Raw genomic sequence first — 21,541 nt, forward strand, 5'->3', positions numbered from 1 at the left:
AAAACAAACCATATTCGACGAAATTTGCTGCAAAATATGAGAAAAACTAAAAAATAGGTAAATTTAATATTTTCCCGCCGGGTTACTGTCGCACTCGTTTCAACTGTTTCCGGTTGTTTACGCTTTCAGATATTTGTTTACAAACATCGCATACACTTCGACTCAACCTTTTTTTCTCTGACAAGGATAATATGTGCCTTTAACGAAATTTTCGGCCATCGTCACCGGACAAGAATATCCAACAACTCACTAAGATCTCAACTTCCATGCTGGTCTCATGGAATTCGTTTCTTTTTAAACTCCTGCCAAGACCTCATAGAATATGTGTCGAGGATAATTTGCTCCGAAATGTCACTCGTGCAACATTTTCTGTACAAAAACGCCTAGATGGCTTCGTCCTCGATCCACGAAAACTCGGTTACGATCATTTCTTGAGGAGCGTAGGCGGAGAATCCTCTCGGACCGAAAATAAAATACGAACATTTTCGAGAAAAGAAAGTCACTAAATTAAGAATGATCTAAATATTTATTGTTAGTGTATTGAAAAATAAGGAAAAATAGATGGAATTTGGATGGGATAAGACGACCCGAGACAAGAGAAAAATAGCTATTTTGAATTATCCCAAATCGTGTGAAATTGAGAGAATCGGCTGCTCGAGATACGCTGACAACGAGTGAAGTTTGGCGCGCACCAATCCCAAATCGGTCTGATTGCTGGCTCGGATCGCGAGCATCATTGAGCGAGCCACGAGTGTGCACACGATGACGCCATCCTCCAACACGAGAATCGTCTCTTTCAAATCGTTCGCTGTAATTATTTAAATTCGCAATTTTTCAAATTTGTAATCCTCTACCTCTTCTCTCCAAAGCCGTCCAGACACTGGCCAAAAGTGCCGACGACACGTTCGACGCCACCTCCTTTTGCTCGGTTCCGACGTACGCCAGAAGCAGTCCTTCCTTGTTGAAAAGCCACGATCCATCGACACCACTCGTGTTGACTTGTCCAAGCACATCAACCAACGCTTTCTGTCTCAACATCTGGAGAGCAGGAATAAGAAAAACTTAGAAATCATTAAAAAAAAACAGTCAGAAATATCAAAGAAACGGTTTGAACCGAGAAAACTCGAATGATTCGGAGAAGAAGAAATGAAAGGGGAAAAATAATGATAATTTATTCAAAGAAGAATGGGGGAATAGAGATCCGATAGAATAGAACAGCAAATGGTTGAAAATAAATAGTTAACAGCAGATGATAGAATCATTCAGTCCATCTGAACTGACAGTACATGCACACGTAGTACAGTCTCATCTCCTCTTCAGCTTTCTTGGTTTGCGCCTGGAAGAACACCGCTTTTCTCTTCGTGCACTTTGGACACGAGTGCTCTTCAGTCTTGGGAAGTGTCGGATCGTGGATGATGTCGGCGACGATTTGGGTCAACTCGCTGGAAGAAGAATTTAGATAACTAATGTATACGGAAACATACTCAATCTCATGAACGAGCTTGTTCACGTAGATGCATGGATTTGCAGCGACTTCGCGATGTTCACAGTTTCGGCACGAGTACATCAAAACGCGAGATTCCTTGTCTTCGCGTGGATAGAGCATGTTGTTGCTGAAGAAAAACGATTTGATGGGCAAGATGGGAATTTAAAGGCTCACCACTCTGGACAGAATTTGATTCCGACGAATCCAGGCCCGCTCTTTCCATCGCCGTCGCTTGGCGCCGGCGAGAGACCCGCACTTGGATCATACATATCCTCGTCCTCATATTCTTGACTCATTTTTTGGCGCTGACCAATTACTCTATTTGAAATCCTGTAGACGAGAAATATTTGAAATATGGCGATGGTATAAAACCAAACGAAATACAAAGAAATTATCAAAATGACATTTTAAAATCCCCTTTTTTATATACACACCGACAGACGAAGAGAGAGGAAAACTAACGAAAAATATATATACAGGTTGCCCAAAGAGACAAAAAAAAAGACAAAAAAACATAAGAAAGGAATGATGCTAGCCATGATGTTCTATAAAAGTTGTGAAGAGAGCAATAGACAGAAAAGAAAAGTGAATTCAGTAAAAAAAAATTATTCATCCCAGTTGACCCATCCCTCTTCCTTCTTCTCGCTGCTATCAGGTCGTGGTGTCAATGGACCCTTCTCGTCGTCAGATGGAATCTCCTATAACTTTTCGAGAGCTTTCATTCACTTCCTTGACAAGATTTCACTAACCTCAACATTCTTCTCACTACAAACACTCCATTCCGATTGCGATGGACTCGTTGGCTCTTCCACAACCACCGCTGACGAGTCGGACGATGGTGACGACTTCTTCGACGACACTTCAGAAGATGTTTTTCTATTCGCCTTCTTTGGTGATTTAGTGTCTACATTCAATGCTTCGGATAGCGTGGATTTGTTCATTTCCTCCTCCATCTCAGCAACTTCGATCGCATAAAAATACCGTTTCCAGAATGTCTCATGAGTGACTTTAGCAGGAACAAGACTCGCGAAAACTTGACGAAGAGATGGGTTATTTGCCAAAAGGATATTGATTTCTCCGTCGTACTCGTCTAAATTGAAGCGAGAATTCCATCTTTCATAGAATTCCGAGTTTCCAGGCTCATTGAGATACGTCGCTTCATTCGATTGAATTTCAGAAATTTTCAATTTCGACAGGAAGGTCCTTCGGTCTTTCTTCGGCTTAATGACCTCAGTGAAATCATCTTCACCGGTTGTAGTCTCTTCCATTGCCAAATTTTTAACAGTGTCCGTGACAGTATCCACGATTTTGCTCATCCACCCGAAGCTCAATGAGCTGGAGCTCTCCAACTTTGGCTTTGGTTTCTCCGAAGTCTCCCCAGTCTCTTCTCCTTCTCCAGGAAGTGGTTTCTCTTCTTCACTCGGTGTCACCATCTTCTCGAAAATCTGAGCCTGTTGTTTCACAGCGCTCGCCGCGGTTCCGAATCCTTCCTTCGCCGCTGAAGCGAGATCGCTCACTTCGGCAGTCACAGCTTCTCCCAAATCATTCAAATCTTTCTTGACGAGGTCGAGTGTTGTCATCGTCTGGAATTATTCGTACTGACAGATATCTTTTGAATTCTATTTTTGGCATTATTCAAAAAGTATCTACCAACCTTCTCTTTCGCTGAATTAAAGAAGGATGCTCCCCATGATGATCCTTGATTGAGCCACGAGCTGGCAACTCCGAAACCGCCGAATCCACTTTCATCGGTGGTCGCCGCCGCCGGTTTCTCCTCAATTTTTTCTACTGTTGATGGTAGAACTTCCTCTTGTTTTGGGTCTGTCATCCTGGAAAAAAAAGAGATATTGAGCAGAATTCATGTGTTGCTCGAAACCAAATTATGTAGAAAAAGGGAGAACGAACGAATGGATGGGAAAACAAGGAAGATTTAATGAAAAATATGGAAAAAAAATAGACATAAACAGAAAGTGGAATGAGAGGAAGCATGAAGAAGAGTCGTCGAAAAGAGACGAAATGCCAGGAGAAAAAAAGGAAAAATCGTCATGTGAAGAATAGCGGCGGAGCGCACTTACCCAACCTGCGCTCTCTCCAAAAAGCATGCTGTTTCGCTGTTTTATAGAGATGCAGATTGTGGGAAAGATCATAATTTGAAAAAAAATCAGATGATTCTTCGAATAATTCTTTTCATTTCTAGCTTCATGTGATTCTGAAATCTGTTCACATATTTTTGAATAAAGAGTCTTTATTAAAGACACGAAATGACGATAATAGAAAACCTCTCTGAAACAAAGAAAGCGAGTAATTGGAAACAAAGACAACTGAAACTGGGAATTTACATCAAAGTTACAATTTCACTACAGACGACAAAGAGATGTGTGCTTATCTAGGAAAACGATCTGAAACTGTGTGATGAAAGAGGAGGGAGAAAATGAGATCGGTATCGATTTAGAGTGTCGCTGAACAAGGAAACGAGAAGCATTGGAATGTGATTTTTTGAATGGAAGCTGTTAACCCAAGTACATCTTTAAAACTATTCAATGAAAAAAAACACTCCAATTTTAGGTTAATTTAGAAATGAGATGGAAATAGTCTAAAGAAAAGGCTTTTAAAAAGAACATTGTTCTATTTTAAATGATGAAGAAAGTGTATAAAGTTTCAGATGGCGTTATTATAAATGCACTGAAACCCGAAGCTACAGTAAAATAAGCGTCGATCTCGACACAAAAGCTTTAAATTTAACTAAATCACAGTACCCTAGCACTCTTCGGTTTAAATCCATTCAAAAAAGTATCTGAAACCCATCCAGTCTAAATCTCAATTGACAGATGTCCTTGTGTTCAGGTAATTCGGGTGGTCTGCGGACCTCGTCCGCAGATCGTTTCTTTGACCATTTATTGATTTACCAACAGATTAAGGACAATCTTGTATTCGTTCAAAATCACTGACATAATGTACACTTCATGGAATCGTGCAATCGAAATTGTCATCGGAACTAATTTGGTTGCATGCTTTCTGTTTTTGTTTTGTATCATGATAGCAATGGGAATATTCGAACTACATTACGAACATTACGCCCAGTGTCTCCTGTTCACTGCAATATTATTCTCAGTAGCTTTTATTTCTATGATGATTCATGGTATTTATATCCGACGAAAGATTTCGAGAGGTGAAGTCAGAAGAGTAGAAGTACACTTTGATAACTTCAAAATTGGTTCCTGCATCGTATCCTTTTCTGGAGTCATTGTCAATTTAATGGTTTGCTGTTTTGGAACAGAACCAGAGGTAAGATGAGATTATTTGTATTATAATGTTCTTTTTATTTTAAGATATACAATACTTGTCATATTATATATGCCTTCATAAACTTAATGATGTTAGGTTTATTATTGCGCTCTCTGGAAACTTTGGTAATGGATATAGAGATGCACAAAAAGCATTTGAAAAATGTGTTATTATGTCAAATTGCTGGGATCATAATATTGCCACTGCTCACTCATCACATAAGAACATGGAATGAAATAAGTGCAATCTTGATCAGCCAACTGATTTGTATGCCCTCTTCCTGGATTTGTATGCTCTCTTCAACAGACAGTGACTCATCAGAATCTCAAATAGATTGCTCAGAAATTTATCAGTAAGTATCTTTTAAATCAGAAGCAATGGTCAATTTGAATTTATAGATTGACTGGTTCTCTTTGTGGTGTTTGCTACCGGACCTACAGTGATAGTAGCAGAAAGAAAACTCCTCGCATACTGACAGAATGTGGACACACTATATGTGAAGGTTGTGCTGGGAGAATATTGAAGGCCAATTATAGTTCATATCTTCCATGCCCATGAAGTGAAACGTAGAAATTAGTAAACTGAAAACTTGAACGGTAACACATCTAGTGATCCGGAATACAAGAAAATCGATGTAATTTTGAAAAAGAGTTAACGAAAATCTCACCGAGTTGAAGTACCAAATTACTGATGCAATGGCTGCGCTGAAGCTTGGGAATCCGGCTGATCAGAAAACTATTTTTTAAAACTTTTATTTATCGTTGCTCACTAACGTCAATGTAACATAAAAAACCTTGAACCAATCGGACTCCTTTGGCACGTTGTTCAGATGTTTCATAACAGCCAAAATTGTACCACAGAAACGAGCAAAAGGGGTAGATTTGGATTTTCTAAGATTTCGTCTGTCCCATCTCCGCCATGTTGTTCCCATTCTGACGGTCAATCGCAACTTCGAAAACATCGTTGTTATCAAGGCTCTGGCCGTTTTGACGTGTTTCAGCGAATCCCTGATTACTTGCTGCTTTTCTTGAATTTTGAGTCTCATGACTTCGCAGTTCTGTAAGATTTTCAGTCAACTAGGTATCAAGGACAAAAACTACAAGATTGCGTATTTGTAATTTGTTAATGAATGAAGCCTAATGAATGAAGCATACATAAGGTGGAGACGCAGACAGGCCTGTGAAAAACTTCTCTGCTTCTCAACCTCTTTTTTTGCAGAGATCTATAATATTATCATAATTTGAAATTATTACACTAGGATTCCAAATGGGTTAGTAAACCGGGAGTCATTCGGTACAAAATTGGAAACAGGGTAAAGGGGTAGAATCGGTTAAAATGTAAAATATCTACTCTCCTCTTAAATAATTGAAACGGTCCATTAGTTTGAGGAGCAGTGGAGCGCATTTTCATCATTTGGTTACTGTAGCCGAGGAGTGTGCTTGACAGAAGAGCGCGTGCGAGTCTGGAAATAGGCAGAGAGAAGGTTCCTAGGGTAGGCCGATAGAAAACGAGTGAAATTGTGGCAATTGTATTCGGGAAAATGATATTTTTCTTTACAATTGAGATACCGTGAACACCGATGGAACGTCACTCATAACTTTCAACTTTGAGCTAATTTATCCAAGCTCTTGTGAAAGATATCAAAAAGTAATCAGCTGACAAAATATTCATGTTTTTATGAATAATATTTTGTCAGTTTATCACTTTTTGGTATATTTCATAGGAACTGAGATATATGGGCTCAAAGTTAGGGAGGCGTTCTATTAGAATGTTTACGGTATATTGTACACAAGGTAATCTGAACAAAGAAGTATAATAAGTATAAAAGTTCACCCAAATAAGATATGCCATTTGAAAATGTTATGACTTCATAATAGGTGATTTTTTAAAGTTTATGCACTTTGTTGATTTGAAACAGTATACCGTAAACACTAATAGAACGCTCTCTAACTATAAACTTTGAGCTAATTTATCTTGGTTTCTGTAAAAGATATATAAAAGTTTGTCAACTAAAAAATGTTTGTGACATTATAATAAACATTTCATCAGTTGACCATTTTATGATATCATTCACAGAAAACGAGATATATGAGCTCAAAGTCGACAGCTTAGAGGCGTTCTATGAGAGTGTTTACCGTAAATATCTTGTTTGAAAACATTTGTACAAACGAAGAAAAATTTTGCCCGGTACTGTAACTTGCGAGAAAAAGGGTTTATCGTCGGCCACCAACTGCCAAAAAATTTCCAAAAATTTTCAGATTGTTCAAATCATTTGCAGACGAGTTCTGTTATTTATTCGGACTGTAAGTTTAATATTTATTTTATTAATCCTGCCTGGAAAGAAAATTTGTTTCGAATTTTCACATCTCTTCTACCTTCATTTGAACCCTAATACTTCTCAAAGAAGACCATAGAGACGCAACATTTTACCTCTCAAGTGACAGATGTTCAGATACACTGGGTTCTTGCATGGCCTGAGGACCAGATGGCGAGACCGTCCTCTTCATACATGTATTGATTGACCTGCAGGGGAAAGGCATTTATCTTGTTGTATTCACCCAGCACTACAATTATATTTTATTAAAATGTACCAATTCTGGAATGATGTGACTGAAATTCTGATACTTGTTAATCGAACTGTATATGGTCTGTTTGTGCCTACTCTTATGGATTTATTTTTCCGGCATTATGACTACTCGAAACATTGCTTCCTTACCTGGTTTGCTATTCTCATTTGTACCACAGTCCTTGGTATTGTGGTAATTTATGATGGCTTTGTTTCTAAAAAAGTTTCGAGAAATGAAATTAGACGGGGAGAAGCTCATTTCAATAAGTTCAAAATCGGCTGCTCCCTTGTATCATATTCTGGAGTCGTTGTCAATTTAATAGTTTGTTGTTTTGGAACAAAACCAGAGGTTAGTTGAAACTTGTTTTTGTAACAAATGCCTTATCATTTTCAGATATTCGTTACTGCTCATGTTATACATACGCTTACGAATTTTGTGGTAACACTTAATTTCGTTTCCCCTGCTCTTGATTATCTAGTAATGGATATAGAGATGCACAAAAAACATCTGAAAAATGTGATATTATGTCAAATTGCTGGAATCATAATATTGCCATTGCTCACTCATCACATAAGAACATGGAATGAAACAAGTGCAATCATGTTCAGCCAACTACTGTGCATGTTCTCTTCTTGGAATATCGCAGATTATTAGGTTGGCGGGAAAGTCTTTGTCACTTTTTCAATAGTTTATTTCTCAAAGAAAAAATAACCGAATAATTAATTATATTGTCCATCATTATCAACAACATGTCTCCAACGTTCCCTCAATTTATGGATTCCATTGCGGTAGAATCCAGCCGGGCGTGAGGCAACGTATTGTTTGAGTGCCGCTTCGACCGCTCCACGGGAATTGAAGCTTCTTCCTTCGAAGGCACGTGTCATATCGCCAAATAACCAATAGTCGGAAGGAGCAAGATCAGGAGAATACGGGGGGTGAGGGAGAACATTCCATCCATATCCCATCAGCTCCTGCTTCACTTGTTTCGAAACATGTGGGCGAGTGTTATCATGTTGATAGTACACTTTCTTGTCTTTCAGGGCCGAACGGTCGACTGCTTTCTTGAGGTTTCGTAGTTGAGTAGTGTAGAGGTCTCCAGTTATTGTTTTGCCCTCGGGCAGAAGTTCCCAGTAGATGGGGCCGTCCACTCCCCACCACACAGAGAGCATAACTTTTTTCGGATGAAGGCGGGTTTTGGGACATCCTGTGGGCTCTCTCCTTCTCCAACCCACTGGGATTTCCTGTGGTGATTATCGTAGAAGACCCACTTCTCATCTCCGGTTATTAGCCGGTCCAGCCATCGATCGCCCGCGTGGAGAGTGAGAAGAGTAATCGAATCGTCGACTCGGCGGTCAAGGTTGGCTTGAGTCAGGTGATGAGGTATGAATCGACCAAAAAGTTTTCTCATTCCAAGAGACTTCAAACCTTCAAGGACTGTGCTATGGTGAACTCCGAATGTGACAGCTAGTTCACGGCTAGATTGAAATGGATCCGATTGCAATGCGTGCTTCAGCTTGTCCAAATCCAACTCACGGGGTCTCCCAGAGCGATCCTTTTCATCGAGCGAGAAGTCATCTTTTTCGAAACGATGGAACCAATTGCGAATAGTATTGTAGTGAGGGGCATGTGTGTTGTACACATTCTTCAAGAAAGTTTCCGAATCCTTCATCGTGGTGTGAGATAGGAAGAGGTAAATCAAAACATGTCTGATGTGAATAGCAGTGGGAACAAACATATCGTTTCAATTACAGATGAGGAGCAGGGAAGGAGATGGGGACTTGTTTATATGGAAGGTTCTTATCACCTTGTTATTCACTAGAGTCGATATCATACACAGCCTCCATATACGAGAACAGTGATTAAACAAACAGAGTGACAAAGACTTTCCCGCCAACCTAATATTTATCGATTCGTGATGGTGGACTAAAGTTGAATGAGTTTATGGAATTCGGAGAGGGGGAAGAAAATTTCAGTGACCTGAATCGGGAAGAGCACAGGAAATCAACAGAATCACTTGATTCAACTTATGAACAAGATGATTATACAAAATCCCACGAGTGAGTTTTCATCCTATAATCAGTGTTAAACTGACTACGATTTCTAGGTCAATAGGTTCCTTTTGTGGTGTTTGCTACCGTACCTACAGTGACAAAATCAAAACGAGAACACCTAGATTGCTAAGAAAATGTGGACATACAATATGTGAAGATTGTGCTGGGGAGATATTGAAAAACAATTATTATATAGATATCCCTTGCCCATTTTGTATGGAAATGACACGAGTTGGTGAGTGACTTCCACTTTATTCTGTCAGTGTTCAGTATTATTTAAATTCGTTATTTCCAGTATCCGCCCGTCGACTATCAAAAAATTACGCATTGCTTGAAGGGATTTGCGAGTTGAAACGATTAAAAGCATTTTACAAATGTTACCCTCCTAAGAAAGCAGAATTTGTGAAACTGGAACGGCGATATAGTTTCTCTTGAATTCCTGGATCTTTATTTTCATATTCTTATTTTGCTAATGATGACTCCGAGGAGTAAATCATCGTTGCCGTATTTGCTCTTACAGAAGCTCATTCAAGCCGTCAACTTTGAGCTCAATAATCTCGATTCCTGTGAAAGATATCAAAAATATGCAAACTGATAAAATATTGATGATTTTATGTTAAACAATTTTTTAGTTAATACATTTTTGAAACCTTTCGAAAGAACCGAGATAATTGAGCTGGAAGTTGACGGTATGGGTCGGATTCTATTCGAGGAAATACGGTCATTTGTTGCTCTGTCTTCGATAAATATTTTCATTGAATTGCTTGAAGAATTAAGAAACATGAACAAGCATAACTTAAATTACGATGGTACTGACCACACGAAACAATTGAGACTAATAAACACCGAACTTCAATTGTCTTTAACTCTGCGCAACAGCTGAGAAAATGAAAATCACCACTTCCAAAAAAAATCCTGATCATTTAGCAGTGTCTAAGCATAACCAGCAGAGATTACCAAATGAGACAATACATACGCCAATTGGCAGATGTTCCCTGAACGCACTGTGTTCCGATAATACTGTGGTCAACGGACCAGATGGCTAGTCCGCACGCCATACCATTTATTGATTTACCCCAACCGAGCGAGGAGAGCCCTCAGGAATTTCTTGTATTCGTTTAACACTGCAATGTACACCTCATGGAACTATGCCCATTATATCGTCAACATGGCTTCTTGGGCATCTCATTTTATGATGCTGTTTTTTGTTGTGATATTTTTTTCTGACAATCAATCGCGGAATGAGAAAAGTCAGGAGATTTTGATGCTCCCGCCTTTGATACTAATTGCTGGTTGTGTTTTAATTTATTCGAGAGTGGTCAAACAAAAGATTTGGAGAGGCGAATTAAGTGAGATAGAAGCGTACTTCATTGGTTTCAAGGTTCATTCCACCATTTTAACATATTCTGGAGTCATTTTCAATCTAATAGTTTGCTGTTTTGGAACAATTCAAGAGGTACATTCAACTACAGTACCGGTCAATAAGGTATTCGCAAAAAATTATTTTTCAGTTCATTTTCGGTATTTTTGACCATTTTCAGGAGTCTGGAGCTCGGTTGTCAAGTGTCCGATCACTTGAATCTTTTGAAAATTCCTAGTTTTTCAGCTATTTGCCGATTTCTAGAGAACACCCGTTTTTTACGTTTTCAGTACAAAACCGGTGGAAATAATCTACCAGAAAACGAAAAATTGTTGAAAGAATCGGAGTTTTTGAAAAATTTTATGAATGAAAAATTTTGAGAATAATCGGAAACTTGCAATCCGAGTTCCAGACTCCTAAAAACAGTCAAAATGGACGAAAATCAACTGAAAAATATGTTTTCGAATGTCTTATTGACCAGTACTGTAAATCTACATCTGAGACAAAAAGATTTTTCAGGTATACATAATTTTTCACTCGCTTCATCTTTTCATGAATTTCTCCATGCTGCTTCGTGTTTTACCATCCCTCAGAAATTTGGTTATGAACACTGGGATGCACAAAAAGCATTTGAGAACCGTGCTAATGTTTCATGTCGCTGGAATCATTATATTGCCACTTCTAACTCAAGATATACGAAGTGGGAGAGAAATCAGTGCAATCTTCATAAACCAAGTAATTTTCATGTCTTATTCTTGGAATATCGCCGACTATTTATCGTTTCGCGATGGTGGACTTGAGTTCAGAGAATTAGAGATTGAAGAGACTCCAAATGATATAGATTACGAAAGTGATAATGAAGAAGACTCTTCGGAGTTTCATAAGTGAGTTTTCCTTTTACTTTTCTCTTTGAACTTTTTGATTTTACAGATCAACAGGTTCTATTTGTGGTGTTTGTTACCGTTCTTATTGTGATAGCATTGAAATGAGAACACCTCGAATTCTGAATAAATGTGGCCATACAACATGCCGAAAGTGTGCTGGAAGAATAATTAAAAGTAGTTGTCATCTGTATATTCAATGTCCCTTCTGTACAAAAAAGACACGAGTTGGTGAGTTTCCTTTGCCTTATTCTTTGATTACCGTAAACACTCTATTAGAAGGTCACCCAATTTTTGAAGTATTTAATTACAAAAATGAACCTCTATTTTTGTTTAGCATACTCTGAAAATTTCAGAAATATCCAAAAATTCCAGACTGAGGCTTTCAAAGTTGAAAAACGTCGATCTATGCCTTATTCTTTGATTACCGTAAACACTCTATTAGAATGTCACCCAATACTTGCACTTTAAGCCCGATATAAAAGCTCAAAGTTGACGATTTGAGGGCGTTCTATTACAGTTTTTGCGGTATTTAAAACTTACTATTCTTTTACAGATTCGGTTAATCGACTTCCAAAGAATTACGGATTGCTTGAAGTTATCAGCGACATGAAACAATTAGATGAATTTTATAAATCATCGGCTACGGAGAATTCGGAACCCCAACGAAGAGAACGACGAAACAGTTTCTGAAGCATTATAACAATCTCAGAAGTTTTCCAGCCACCTGTGAAAATGGAAAACTCCTGTATGTAATAAACGCTTGTTCTATTGTTTTTCTCTTGACTTTTATTCACTAAAACGACAATGCCTTTCTGAAATTCAAAGATTTGGAACAGGTAGGCCGCAGGTTATACCGTAATTGCTCTGAAAGAAGCCCTCTCGAACCGTCAACTTCGAGCTCAATTTTCTCTATTCCTGCGAAAGATGTCGAGAAGATATCAATTAATAAAATGTTGATCATAATATCAGGAGCATGTTATCAGTTGACACATGTCCGCTATCTTCCACAAGAAAAGTGATAATCGAGGTTGAAGATTTGGGTTGGCCTAACATATGAAATGGTAGTTACAGTAAGAAGAAGCGAACAAAAAACGAATCTTGACAGTTTCTAAAAAAACTCTCTGTTGATTGTGATGGTCCATAATATCCACAAAAATTTTTGAGCTTCTCTCAAATACAAAAACCAGTCATAGTTATGTCATGCCCTGTTCTAGAACTTTTCACTCGGACTACAGGCTACAACTTTGACAAAAAGTCTGCGTCTCTTCGTCTCATTCACTATTTCCGGAGCAAACTGTCTGCGAAAAATCAAATGTTTCAGAAGGAGGGCTCGACCAGCGGAGCAGTGTATCCAAATATTTGTGCCCATTTGTCGAATGGAGTGCGTTGCGCTCTGAGACTTTTGCTCGATTTACGGCAAGTTTTGTGCGACGACCCAACCAATATTACTTTTCTTCGTCTTGGCACTTTGAAATTCGTCATTTTGCCGGAATAATCGTTTTCAGATAATTAGCTACAAGAAATTTTTACTACCGTTTTTCTTCTAATATCAGTTAATAAGAGTTTTCACACACTGCCAAGTTTGATCTCAATCGATTACTGTAAAAGATATCAAAAATGTGTCAACTGATAAAATGTTTGTGATATTATGATTAACAATTTCTCAGTTGGCAGCGTTTCGATATCTTTCACTTGAATCGAGATAGTTGAGCTCCAAACTGACAGTTGGAGTGAGCTTCTTTTTGATTGAAAACAAATTAATTGTGAATCTACAGTTCTGCATAAATTGTAACATATTATTTGAAGCTTTTAGAATTCATCAAACCAAAATTTTTTTAAAGTTTTGAACTGAACATATAAAAATAAAACGGTTTACCGTAAACCCCGTAATAGAAGGGCCCTCACACTGAAAAAAAATATTGGTGAATTCATGACAAACAGTTTATCAGTTGACAACTTTTAGATATCGTTCACAGGAATTGAGATAAACTGGCTTGAAAATTAACGTTCAGGTGGCACTTCTATTCCAGGCTTCAGGGTGCATTTCATTAGAGATTTTTTTCGAATTTTACATGTAAAATGTTCAATTTTCCACTCATTTTTAACTGACTTTCAATTGATCTAGTATTCAAAACCCCGAAACTAAAAAACTGTGATTTGTAGAACACACTTTCCCATTCCCATAAAAATCCTTCAATCATTTTTCTCCCCGTTCTGGCATGAAGCCAAAATGTGTGTCCCGACGGCTACAAACCACACATCATTTCGAAACAACTTCTTTTCCGTAGTCCAGTGTGCTCTTGTCTCCATGGAAAACTGAAGAGACTCATCCTCTTCTTTCGCCTTCTCTCGTTTCGTCTCTCTCCATTATTCAAGTGACCACCCAGTGTCGCTTTTGTGTCTCTGTTACATTTTTTGTGCTCTTTTTAGTGCATTTTCAGATAGGCAGGTAATAGTTTTATCTAGTTGTACAAATTTTAACAACGATAAAAGTATATGTAATGTTCCTGACATTACGGTATCACCCAAAAACTTTTTTCGGGAAAAAATAGCACAGTTAAATGAAAATGCCGAGCTAAAACTCAAAAATAGTTACAAATCAAACATTTTGTTAGTTGATCACATTTCGTATTTTACAAGAATTATATTTTACAGGAATTGAGATATATAAGCTCAAAGTTTCGGTGTTATCCTTTTAGAGAGTTTACGGCAGCTCCCATTTGAGCTCAATTATCTCGGTTCCTGTGAAAGATATCAAAACATTGTCAACTGGTAAAATATATTTGATAATATGATAATTTTTATCAATTGACAGATTTTTCATATCTTTCGCAGGAATCAAGATATATAAGCTGAAAGTTAGCGGCATTGGTGGGCTTCTAGGAACTACGGTAACACATCAGAAACTAAACAGACTTTACTTTGAGCCCGTATATCTCGGTTCCGGTAGAAGATATCAGAACGCTGTCAACTGATAAAATATTTTTTATATTATGATGAACAGTTTATCAGTTGATAACTTTTTGATATCTTTCACAGGAATCGAGATATATGAGCTCAAAGTTTAAGTGTCATCCTATTTTATTGTTGCCAAGTTCTTTTCATTTGGAAAATCGAAATTTTGCAGATTTTTAAACTTTAAGACAGCGCTGTTTCTTTCCAGAAACTCTTCAAACAACATCTGGTCTAGAACTTTCCAGAATTTTCAACTACCATGTTTTTCTGTACACTAAAACCTGATGTTTGCTTCTCAATTTGAGCATCCGAGACAACAAAAAAGTCTCGAAAGTTCCCATACAAGTTCTCTTGCTCTTTTCTCTTTCTTTCTTTTTTTTCTTTTTCTGCTGCTAATTTTCCTCGTTTGCCTTTGAACATTATTTACCAACACATATGTGTACCTAGTGCGTACCCTGGGTGTTATCAATCCATGCCATTACACATACTTTTCCATTTTTGTGCCATCTCACTATTCATGGAATGAGTCACATTTTCAGCTGAAATTTTCCTTTTTAAATTTCAAATTTCCCAGTTTTACTTCTCCAGTTTCTTTTTTTTTGTTCTAAAACTTTCTAGTTTGGTAACTTCTCTTGAATGCCTTTTAGAATATTCTACACCAGGATCTTGAAGCTTGGTCTCTGGAAACTGATCGGTCTTAGAAAAAAGGGTATATCTTACAACATAAGTATTTTGGAATCACTAAAATTGGTAGAAGTATAATTTTATGTTTGATTCAAAGCTACTGAAATTTTCAAAGCGATTCCTCAAGTATTGATGGTCCAGAGATGAACATCGTTGTGATTTTTATGAGATGAGGCAACTTTGACAAGCGATAACTCAGCTCCCAGTAAATCAATTAGTTTGAAACTTGGCTAGTTTATTGATGAGTTATTAGAATTTCGGCAATTTCAATTTGAGCCCACTACAACGCTCTACTCAAATTTATGCTAGTACAAACTTGAGTCCTTGTAATTATGCGGCACCCTGTCCCCTTAAAATATTGTAAACCGAATTGAAATGAATTAAGTGACCTAGAGGAATTTATTTGGGTGGAGCCACGTAGTTCAAAACATTGAAATCCTGATCTGAATATATCATGTCTTTTTTCTGAATCTTGATTTTTTGGATTACTGTAGATATTCTTTCAGATGGCAACAGAGGTGGCAACAAAAAGGAACTCGCCGTTTCGATTTCTTCACAAACTCCCAATCCGACTGACGTTTACAGAAAAGAAGGCCCCTCTTCTGATCAGTGATCTTGCGAAAGAATCAGAGTGAGTCGTCAGTTATCATTTTTTCTTACTCTTGCTTTTTTGCAATGCTTATCTCATTTTTTTGCGTAGCTAAACTATTCGATAGTGACGATACACTATAATAAAGTTTAGCAATAGGTATGCAAAAAGTGAATTGGAAATAGCCCTGATATTTCTAATTGAGGCTGCCCGATTTTTTTGGCTGCCCGATTTTTTGATTTTCAACCTGAAAATTGTTTTGTATGAAAGGTTGCGCTGAAACGATCACAGTGAGACCACCTTGCACTTTGAGCCATGTATCTCGGTTTCTGTAACAGATATCAAAAAGTGATCAACTGACAAAATGTTTGTCATAATAAAACAGATTTTATCAATTGACAACTTTTTGATTTTTTTTAATATACTAGTAAATGGATATAGGATTTCGTCTGCTTGATGTTTAAAAAATTAATATGCCAAACAAAAATGGAGCTTGATAAATATTCCAACTGCAAATCTCATTCGGCAGAAATTCACAGATGATGCTTTTTTGTTTTGTGAATCCCAAATTTTCTGAAACCTTTGGACAAGTCCCCTACCGTAAACACTACAATAGAGCGTCTTTCAAACTGTCAACTTTACTATATCTCACTTCCTGTGAGAGATATCAAGAAATGGTCAACTGACAAAATGTTTATCAAAATATTATAAACATTTTTTTAAGTTGACTACTTTTTAATATCTTTTACAGGAGCCGAGATAAATTGGCTCAAAGTTGAAAGTTAAGGGTGGCGCTCTTAACTTTCAACTTTTTTAGTAAACATTCAAACTACAAATTTCACAGATGTTCACAGATGAAGCTTTATTCGGGTTTCGCGAATCACAAACTTTTTGGAACCATCGGGCAGAGTCGAACTATCAAACTTGTTCTCCCGCCTAATTTTTACTATTAAACCTTAACATGACGTAATTTTTAACGTCTGTACATGCAACACAGAATTAAGAACATGGTTTTTTCCAACTTTTAAAATCCCCTGATTCTAACATACCGTACTCCCTAGTTTCTCTAAATCCATCCCTAGTGGCTCTAAATGACCCATAACACAGAGCACACACATGTTGTGCACCGCCCTTTTCATGTGTCTTCCTATTCCGTGTCCGCTTCTCCCGCCATCTCCTTTCAACGAGTTCATTGTATTCCCATTTGATAAGAAGTACCTTTCTCTTTTCCATTCATTTACTCCCCATTGCAATGTCTCGCATTACCGATTCTCTGTGTCTAGATGAATATCTGAGCAGGTGTCATTGCTGCTGATTTTACTCCAAAAACTATTTAACTTTTTCAGCGAGCTCAAAAAGCGAACACACATTCTGGAATGCGCATGGAATCAGGAGCACGACGATGAAGAAGAGGAGGAGGAGGAGACGAGAGAAGATGGAGTAGTTGATGGATCAGATGACGCGTCATCCACTCACGATATCTATGGAGATATTGGAAATCGAGCACCGAATGAGTTTGAGCATGTAAGTTTTCTAGAATTTTCAGAATTAGAAAAGGTTGTTTCTTAGATTGGAAGATTCACGACATTCCAAGTCTACATCGCTTGGTTTGCACTTTTTCTGTTCGCCCATATTCGAGAGTATGTGACAAGATTTGGATTTGTCAAAGATTTGTCGAATAAGGAGAATAAGTCCATGAAGGTAAGGAATAGCTATTTTGCTTCACTTTGCAGGGTTATGAATTACCGTAAACACTCTAAGAATGTTACTCTCGCAACAGTCAACTTAGAGCCCATATATCTCATTTTCTGTAAAAGATATCGAAAAGTGGTCAACTGACAAAATGTTAGCAATCTTATGATAAAGAATTTATCAATTGACTACTTTTTGGTATCTTTCACAGGAACCTAGATAAATTGCAGAAAAGTTGAAAGTTAGCCTAACTTTCAATTTTTAAGCATAACTTTTATTTTTGAGCTCATTTATCTCATTTTCTGAAAAAGATATCGAAATGTGGCTAACTAACATAATGTTACTGGTATTATGATAAGCTTTTTTGATTGACCACTTTTTGATGTCTTTCACAGGAACCAAGATAAATTGGCTTGAAAGTTAAGGGCTCCTTCTATTACAGGTTTAACGGTAGCGACTTTTTTGTCCCACAATCACTGACAAATTGATCCTAGCAGTTTTGCCCATCTTTATATTTCTTATCACCCTATCATTTCCTGTTTTTCTCCGTGCCACCAAGAATCTAGTAATCACTCTCTATCGCAAAGTACACATAATCATATCACTTATCAGTCACCTCATCATTCGATCTTTCTTTTTTCCAGGACTTCGTGCCATTGTTCAGCGACTTCGAAGCATTTTATCAACGAAATTGTTACATCAAAGTGCGAGACGTCTTCGAGCGACCAATTTGCAGTGTACCCGGAGCTACTGTTGATTTGGTTGACCGAGTGTCTCACGATGGAAACTGGACCTATGAGTATCCGGGAACTCGTACTAATGTGATCAATGTTGGATCTTACAACTATCTTGGATTCGCTCAATCCGCTGGACCATGTGCCGACCAATCGGCTGCTAGCATTGACAGAGAAGGTCTTTCCTGCTGCACCACGGTCCATGAAAGAGGAAGAAGTGTGTCCCAGGCAAAGTTGGAGAAACTGGTTGCTGAATTCCTTGGAGTAGATGATGCAATCTGCTTTAGTATGGGATTTGCCACGAATTCAATGAATGCTCCATGTCTTGTAGACAAACATTCTTTGATCATTTCTGATAAGTATAACCACGCTTCTTTGATTCTTGGATGCAGACTTTCCGGAGCTTCCACCAAGGTTTTCGAACATAATGGTGAGCAAAAGAGTATTGGGATCCCGTTCATTTAAATTTTCAGACATGGAGTCCCTTGAGCGAATTCTCCGTGACGCCATTGCCTACGGTAATCCCAAGACTCATCGTCCATATAAAAAGATTCTGATCATTGTCGAAGGAATTTACTCAATGGAAGGATCCATTTGCAATCTTCCAGGAATCATTGCTCTCAAGAAGAAGTACAACGCATACTTGTATTTGGACGAGGCTCACTCGATTGGAGCAATGGGAAAAACTGGAAAAGGAGTTGTTGAATACTGGGGTTGTGATCCGAAAGACGTGGATATTCTCATGGGAACCTTCACAAAATCATTCGGAGCCGCAGGAGGATACATTGCCGGAGCCAAACGTACTGTTGACCATCTCAGAGTTGCCAGTCCAACTGGATATTATTCATCTCCAATGTCCCCGCCAATCGCTCAACAAATCTATACATCAATGTCGATTATTATGGGAAGAGATGGAACAAATGATGGAGCATTGAGAATTGAGAGACTCGCTAGAAACTCTCATTACTTCCGAATGAAGCTGAAACAAATGGGATTCATTGTGTACGGAAGCAACGATTCGCCAGTCGTTCCAATGTTGATTTATTTCCCAACGATGTGCGGATTCTATGGTCGTGAGATGTTGGCGAGAAACATTGGATGTGTTGTTGTCTCGTTCCCTGCTACTCATATGACGGAAGGAAGAGTTCGATTCTGTATATCAGCAGCACATACAAAAGAGCAACTTGATTATGTAAGTACAAATAGTATAGAAACCAAATTTCAAAAATAAAATTTTCAGGTTCTCGCAACGGTATGCGAACTCGGATCATTGAGTCGAAGCAAGTTCTCGCGACGATCACATTTGTACAAAAATCTCCAAATCGAATGGTAGAATTCATCGAATTTCAATTTCAACCAAACGGGCATTCTACTTCTCACTTTTGTATTGTTTTTCTCTAAATATTTAGAAAATAATTCTCCTTCGTTGTTTTCGGTTTGAAACGATTTATTATGCACAAATAAAGAATTACTTTGTATTATCCTGTTACAACAATAGTCCCAGCCACTAGGAAAATAAGAATTTTCTCGATTTTTATCCGTTTTCCGGTATTTAATTTGTTAGCTTTACATATATTTTCCGATTTTTTTAAAAGTTAATTAACAAAAAAAATCGATGAAAAACTGTGAAAAACGAGAAAAATTTGAAACTTTTTAGGTTACGGTAGTTTTCGCTGTGGGACCATCGACCACCGACGTTTTTATCCAATTATTTTGTTTCAAGAGATATAAACTTTAGAAGAGACGCAGTGTATTACTTATTGATTGAACCGATTCTTTGCACCAGCCAACACATTGTAGTTGTCTAAAAATGTCAACTAACCTATTCAGACGCTTTTTCTCTACAAAAATGAATGTAAATAATTTTGGTAAGCTCTTACTTGAATTTTTTTTAATTCTTTATGACCTGAATATTCAGTAAATACTCGTCAAGATGGACCTGTTCTCCTAATCCGAATCAATCGAGCCAACAAGAAAAACTGTGTGAACCATGCGACGGCTCTTCAGTTAATCGACGCTTTTGAGACTTTTAATAACGATTCTACGATGAAAACCGCAGTTTTGTATGGAGAAGGAGGCACGTTTTGCGCTGGATACGATTTGGAATCCGTCTCAAAAGCGGAACATCAAACTGTTGCTGACGATTTCTTTGACAAGTATCGATATATGGTGAGTGCTTTGATAGATCCCTTTTTAAATGAAATGATTTTTCTTTGTTCTTCAGGGCCCATCAATCATGAAAATCAAGAAACCACTGATAGCTGCGATCGAAGGATATGCAGTTGCAGGAGGATTAGAGTTAAGTCTCATGGCTGATCTCCGCGTTTCTTCTCCTTCTGCCAAGTTCGGAGTTTTTTGTCGACGAGTTGGTGTTCCGTTAATCGATGGAGGAACCGTCCGTTTGCCACGTGTCGTTGGCCTAGGAAGAGCTCTCGATTTGATACTAACTGGACGAGAAATCGAAGCAAAAGAGGCACTGGAATGGGGACTAGTAAATCGAATCGCAGAAGAAGGAAAAGTGATTGAAGAGGCAGTGAAGCTAGGAAAACTGATCGCTTCACACCCGGAAATGTGCATGTTAGCTGATAGAGAATCCACGTATTACTCTTTGGATCACACTGAAGAGGAGAGTTTTGCATATGAGTTTGAAAGCACAAAGGTTCTAGCAGAGAGTATCAAAGGAGCGCAAAAGTTTGTGGAACAGCAGAAGAATCGGAAATCAAAGTTATGAGATTATTTTTGTTGCATGAATGAAGATTTCTGAAAAATTTAATAATCTAGAAACACCGGTATCGGAAAACACAGGAGATAATTGAAATTCAAAAAGAGAAGGTGGAATTCAGGGAAAACATGCTATAAAATTACTTTGTCGGACATTTGTGTTCGCCATGATGAGAAATTATTCTCGCGAAGGAATTGGGCTGCTTCAGGAACATCGGGAAGGCTCGAAAGCATGTGACCTGAAAATATTTAGATAATCAAAATGTGTAGAAACATATGCAGATTCAAATAGCAGCAAAGAAGCCTTAAAAAGCGGAAAATTTGAGTTCTCGTCCTTTTCTGGAAACTTCCGGAAGGTTCTGGAGTTGCTTTTCCCGCTGAAACTGAAAACTTCGAAAAATAAACATACCGTAAAACCTCTAATAGAACGACACCCGGAACGTCCACTTTGAGCCTATATATCTCACTTCTTTTGAAAGATATCAAAAAGTGGTAACAAGTTAATGTTATCATATACAGCGGGGATCCTCTAG

At 37.9% G+C, this 21,541-nt stretch overlaps 9 protein-coding genes across 9 annotated transcripts in view; 5 read left to right on the forward strand and 4 right to left on the reverse strand.

The window, feature by feature from the left end:
- Window positions 1-617: 617 nt before the first annotated feature.
- CBG11395 lies at window positions 618-1,038 on the reverse strand (the record flags this gene model as incomplete). The annotated part of the gene is made up of 2 exons (XM_002635116.1): window positions 618-808; window positions 855-1,038. The coding sequence occupies 2 exons, from the start codon at window positions 1,036-1,038 to the stop codon at window positions 618-620; spliced, it is 375 nt and encodes a 124-aa protein (XP_002635162.1).
- Window positions 1,039-1,258: 220 nt separating this feature from the next.
- On the reverse strand, window positions 1,259-1,782 carry Cbr-rpb-9 (the record flags this gene model as incomplete). Its single annotated transcript, XM_002635115.1, has 3 exons — window positions 1,259-1,442; window positions 1,485-1,613; window positions 1,661-1,782. 3 exons carry the CDS (start codon window positions 1,780-1,782, stop codon window positions 1,259-1,261), a joined length of 435 nt encoding a protein of 144 aa, XP_002635161.1.
- A 309-nt stretch (window positions 1,783-2,091) lies between these two features.
- CBG11393 lies at window positions 2,092-3,314 on the reverse strand (the record flags this gene model as incomplete). The annotated part of the gene is made up of 3 exons (XM_002635114.1): window positions 2,092-2,184; window positions 2,236-3,069; window positions 3,141-3,314. The coding sequence occupies 3 exons, from the start codon at window positions 3,312-3,314 to the stop codon at window positions 2,092-2,094; spliced, it is 1,101 nt and encodes a 366-aa protein (XP_002635160.1).
- A 1,124-nt stretch (window positions 3,315-4,438) lies between these two features.
- CBG26869 lies at window positions 4,439-5,329 on the forward strand (the record flags this gene model as incomplete). The annotated part of the gene is made up of 3 exons (XM_045236497.1): window positions 4,439-4,771; window positions 4,816-5,123; window positions 5,170-5,329. The coding sequence occupies 3 exons, from the start codon at window positions 4,439-4,441 to the stop codon at window positions 5,327-5,329; spliced, it is 801 nt and encodes a 266-aa protein (XP_045099162.1).
- A 2,027-nt stretch (window positions 5,330-7,356) lies between these two features.
- On the forward strand, window positions 7,357-9,824 carry CBG26870 (the record flags this gene model as incomplete). Its single annotated transcript, XM_045236498.1, has 5 exons — window positions 7,357-7,686; window positions 7,732-7,955; window positions 9,312-9,395; window positions 9,443-9,624; window positions 9,685-9,824. 5 exons carry the CDS (start codon window positions 7,357-7,359, stop codon window positions 9,822-9,824), a joined length of 960 nt encoding a protein of 319 aa, XP_045099163.1.
- A 694-nt stretch (window positions 9,825-10,518) lies between these two features.
- Window positions 10,519-12,323, forward strand: CBG11389 (the record flags this gene model as incomplete). The annotated part of the gene is made up of 5 exons (XM_045236499.1): window positions 10,519-10,845; window positions 11,269-11,633; window positions 11,680-11,861; window positions 12,012-12,020; window positions 12,187-12,323. 5 exons carry the CDS (start codon window positions 10,519-10,521, stop codon window positions 12,321-12,323), a joined length of 1,020 nt encoding a protein of 339 aa, XP_045094543.1.
- A 3,455-nt stretch (window positions 12,324-15,778) lies between these two features.
- Window positions 15,779-19,620, forward strand: Cbr-sptl-2 (the record flags this gene model as incomplete). The annotated part of the gene is made up of 6 exons (XM_002635112.1): window positions 15,779-15,903; window positions 17,208-17,385; window positions 17,431-17,562; window positions 18,198-18,717; window positions 18,761-19,479; window positions 19,528-19,620. The coding sequence occupies 6 exons, from the start codon at window positions 15,779-15,781 to the stop codon at window positions 19,618-19,620; spliced, it is 1,767 nt and encodes a 588-aa protein (XP_002635158.1).
- A 477-nt stretch (window positions 19,621-20,097) lies between these two features.
- Cbr-ech-3 lies at window positions 20,098-21,018 on the forward strand (the record flags this gene model as incomplete). Its single annotated transcript, XM_002635111.2, has 3 exons — window positions 20,098-20,155; window positions 20,206-20,456; window positions 20,512-21,018. 3 exons carry the CDS (start codon window positions 20,098-20,100, stop codon window positions 21,016-21,018), a joined length of 816 nt encoding a protein of 271 aa, XP_002635157.2.
- Window positions 21,019-21,140: 122 nt separating this feature from the next.
- CBG11386 overlaps window positions 21,141-21,541 on the reverse strand; it is a gene marked incomplete at both ends in the record, with an annotated part of 2,340 nt that continues 1,939 nt past the window's right edge. Inside the window, one exon of the mRNA XM_002635110.1 lies at window positions 21,141-21,247. Coding sequence (XP_002635156.1) covers window positions 21,141-21,247 — 107 coding nt within the window. The remainder of the gene's footprint in view (window positions 21,248-21,541) is intronic.

This window comes from Caenorhabditis briggsae (assembly GCF_000004555.2).
Source record: "Caenorhabditis briggsae complete genome, chrV, whole genome shotgun sequence".
Classification (NCBI taxonomy): domain Eukaryota; kingdom Metazoa; phylum Nematoda; class Chromadorea; order Rhabditida; family Rhabditidae; genus Caenorhabditis; species Caenorhabditis briggsae.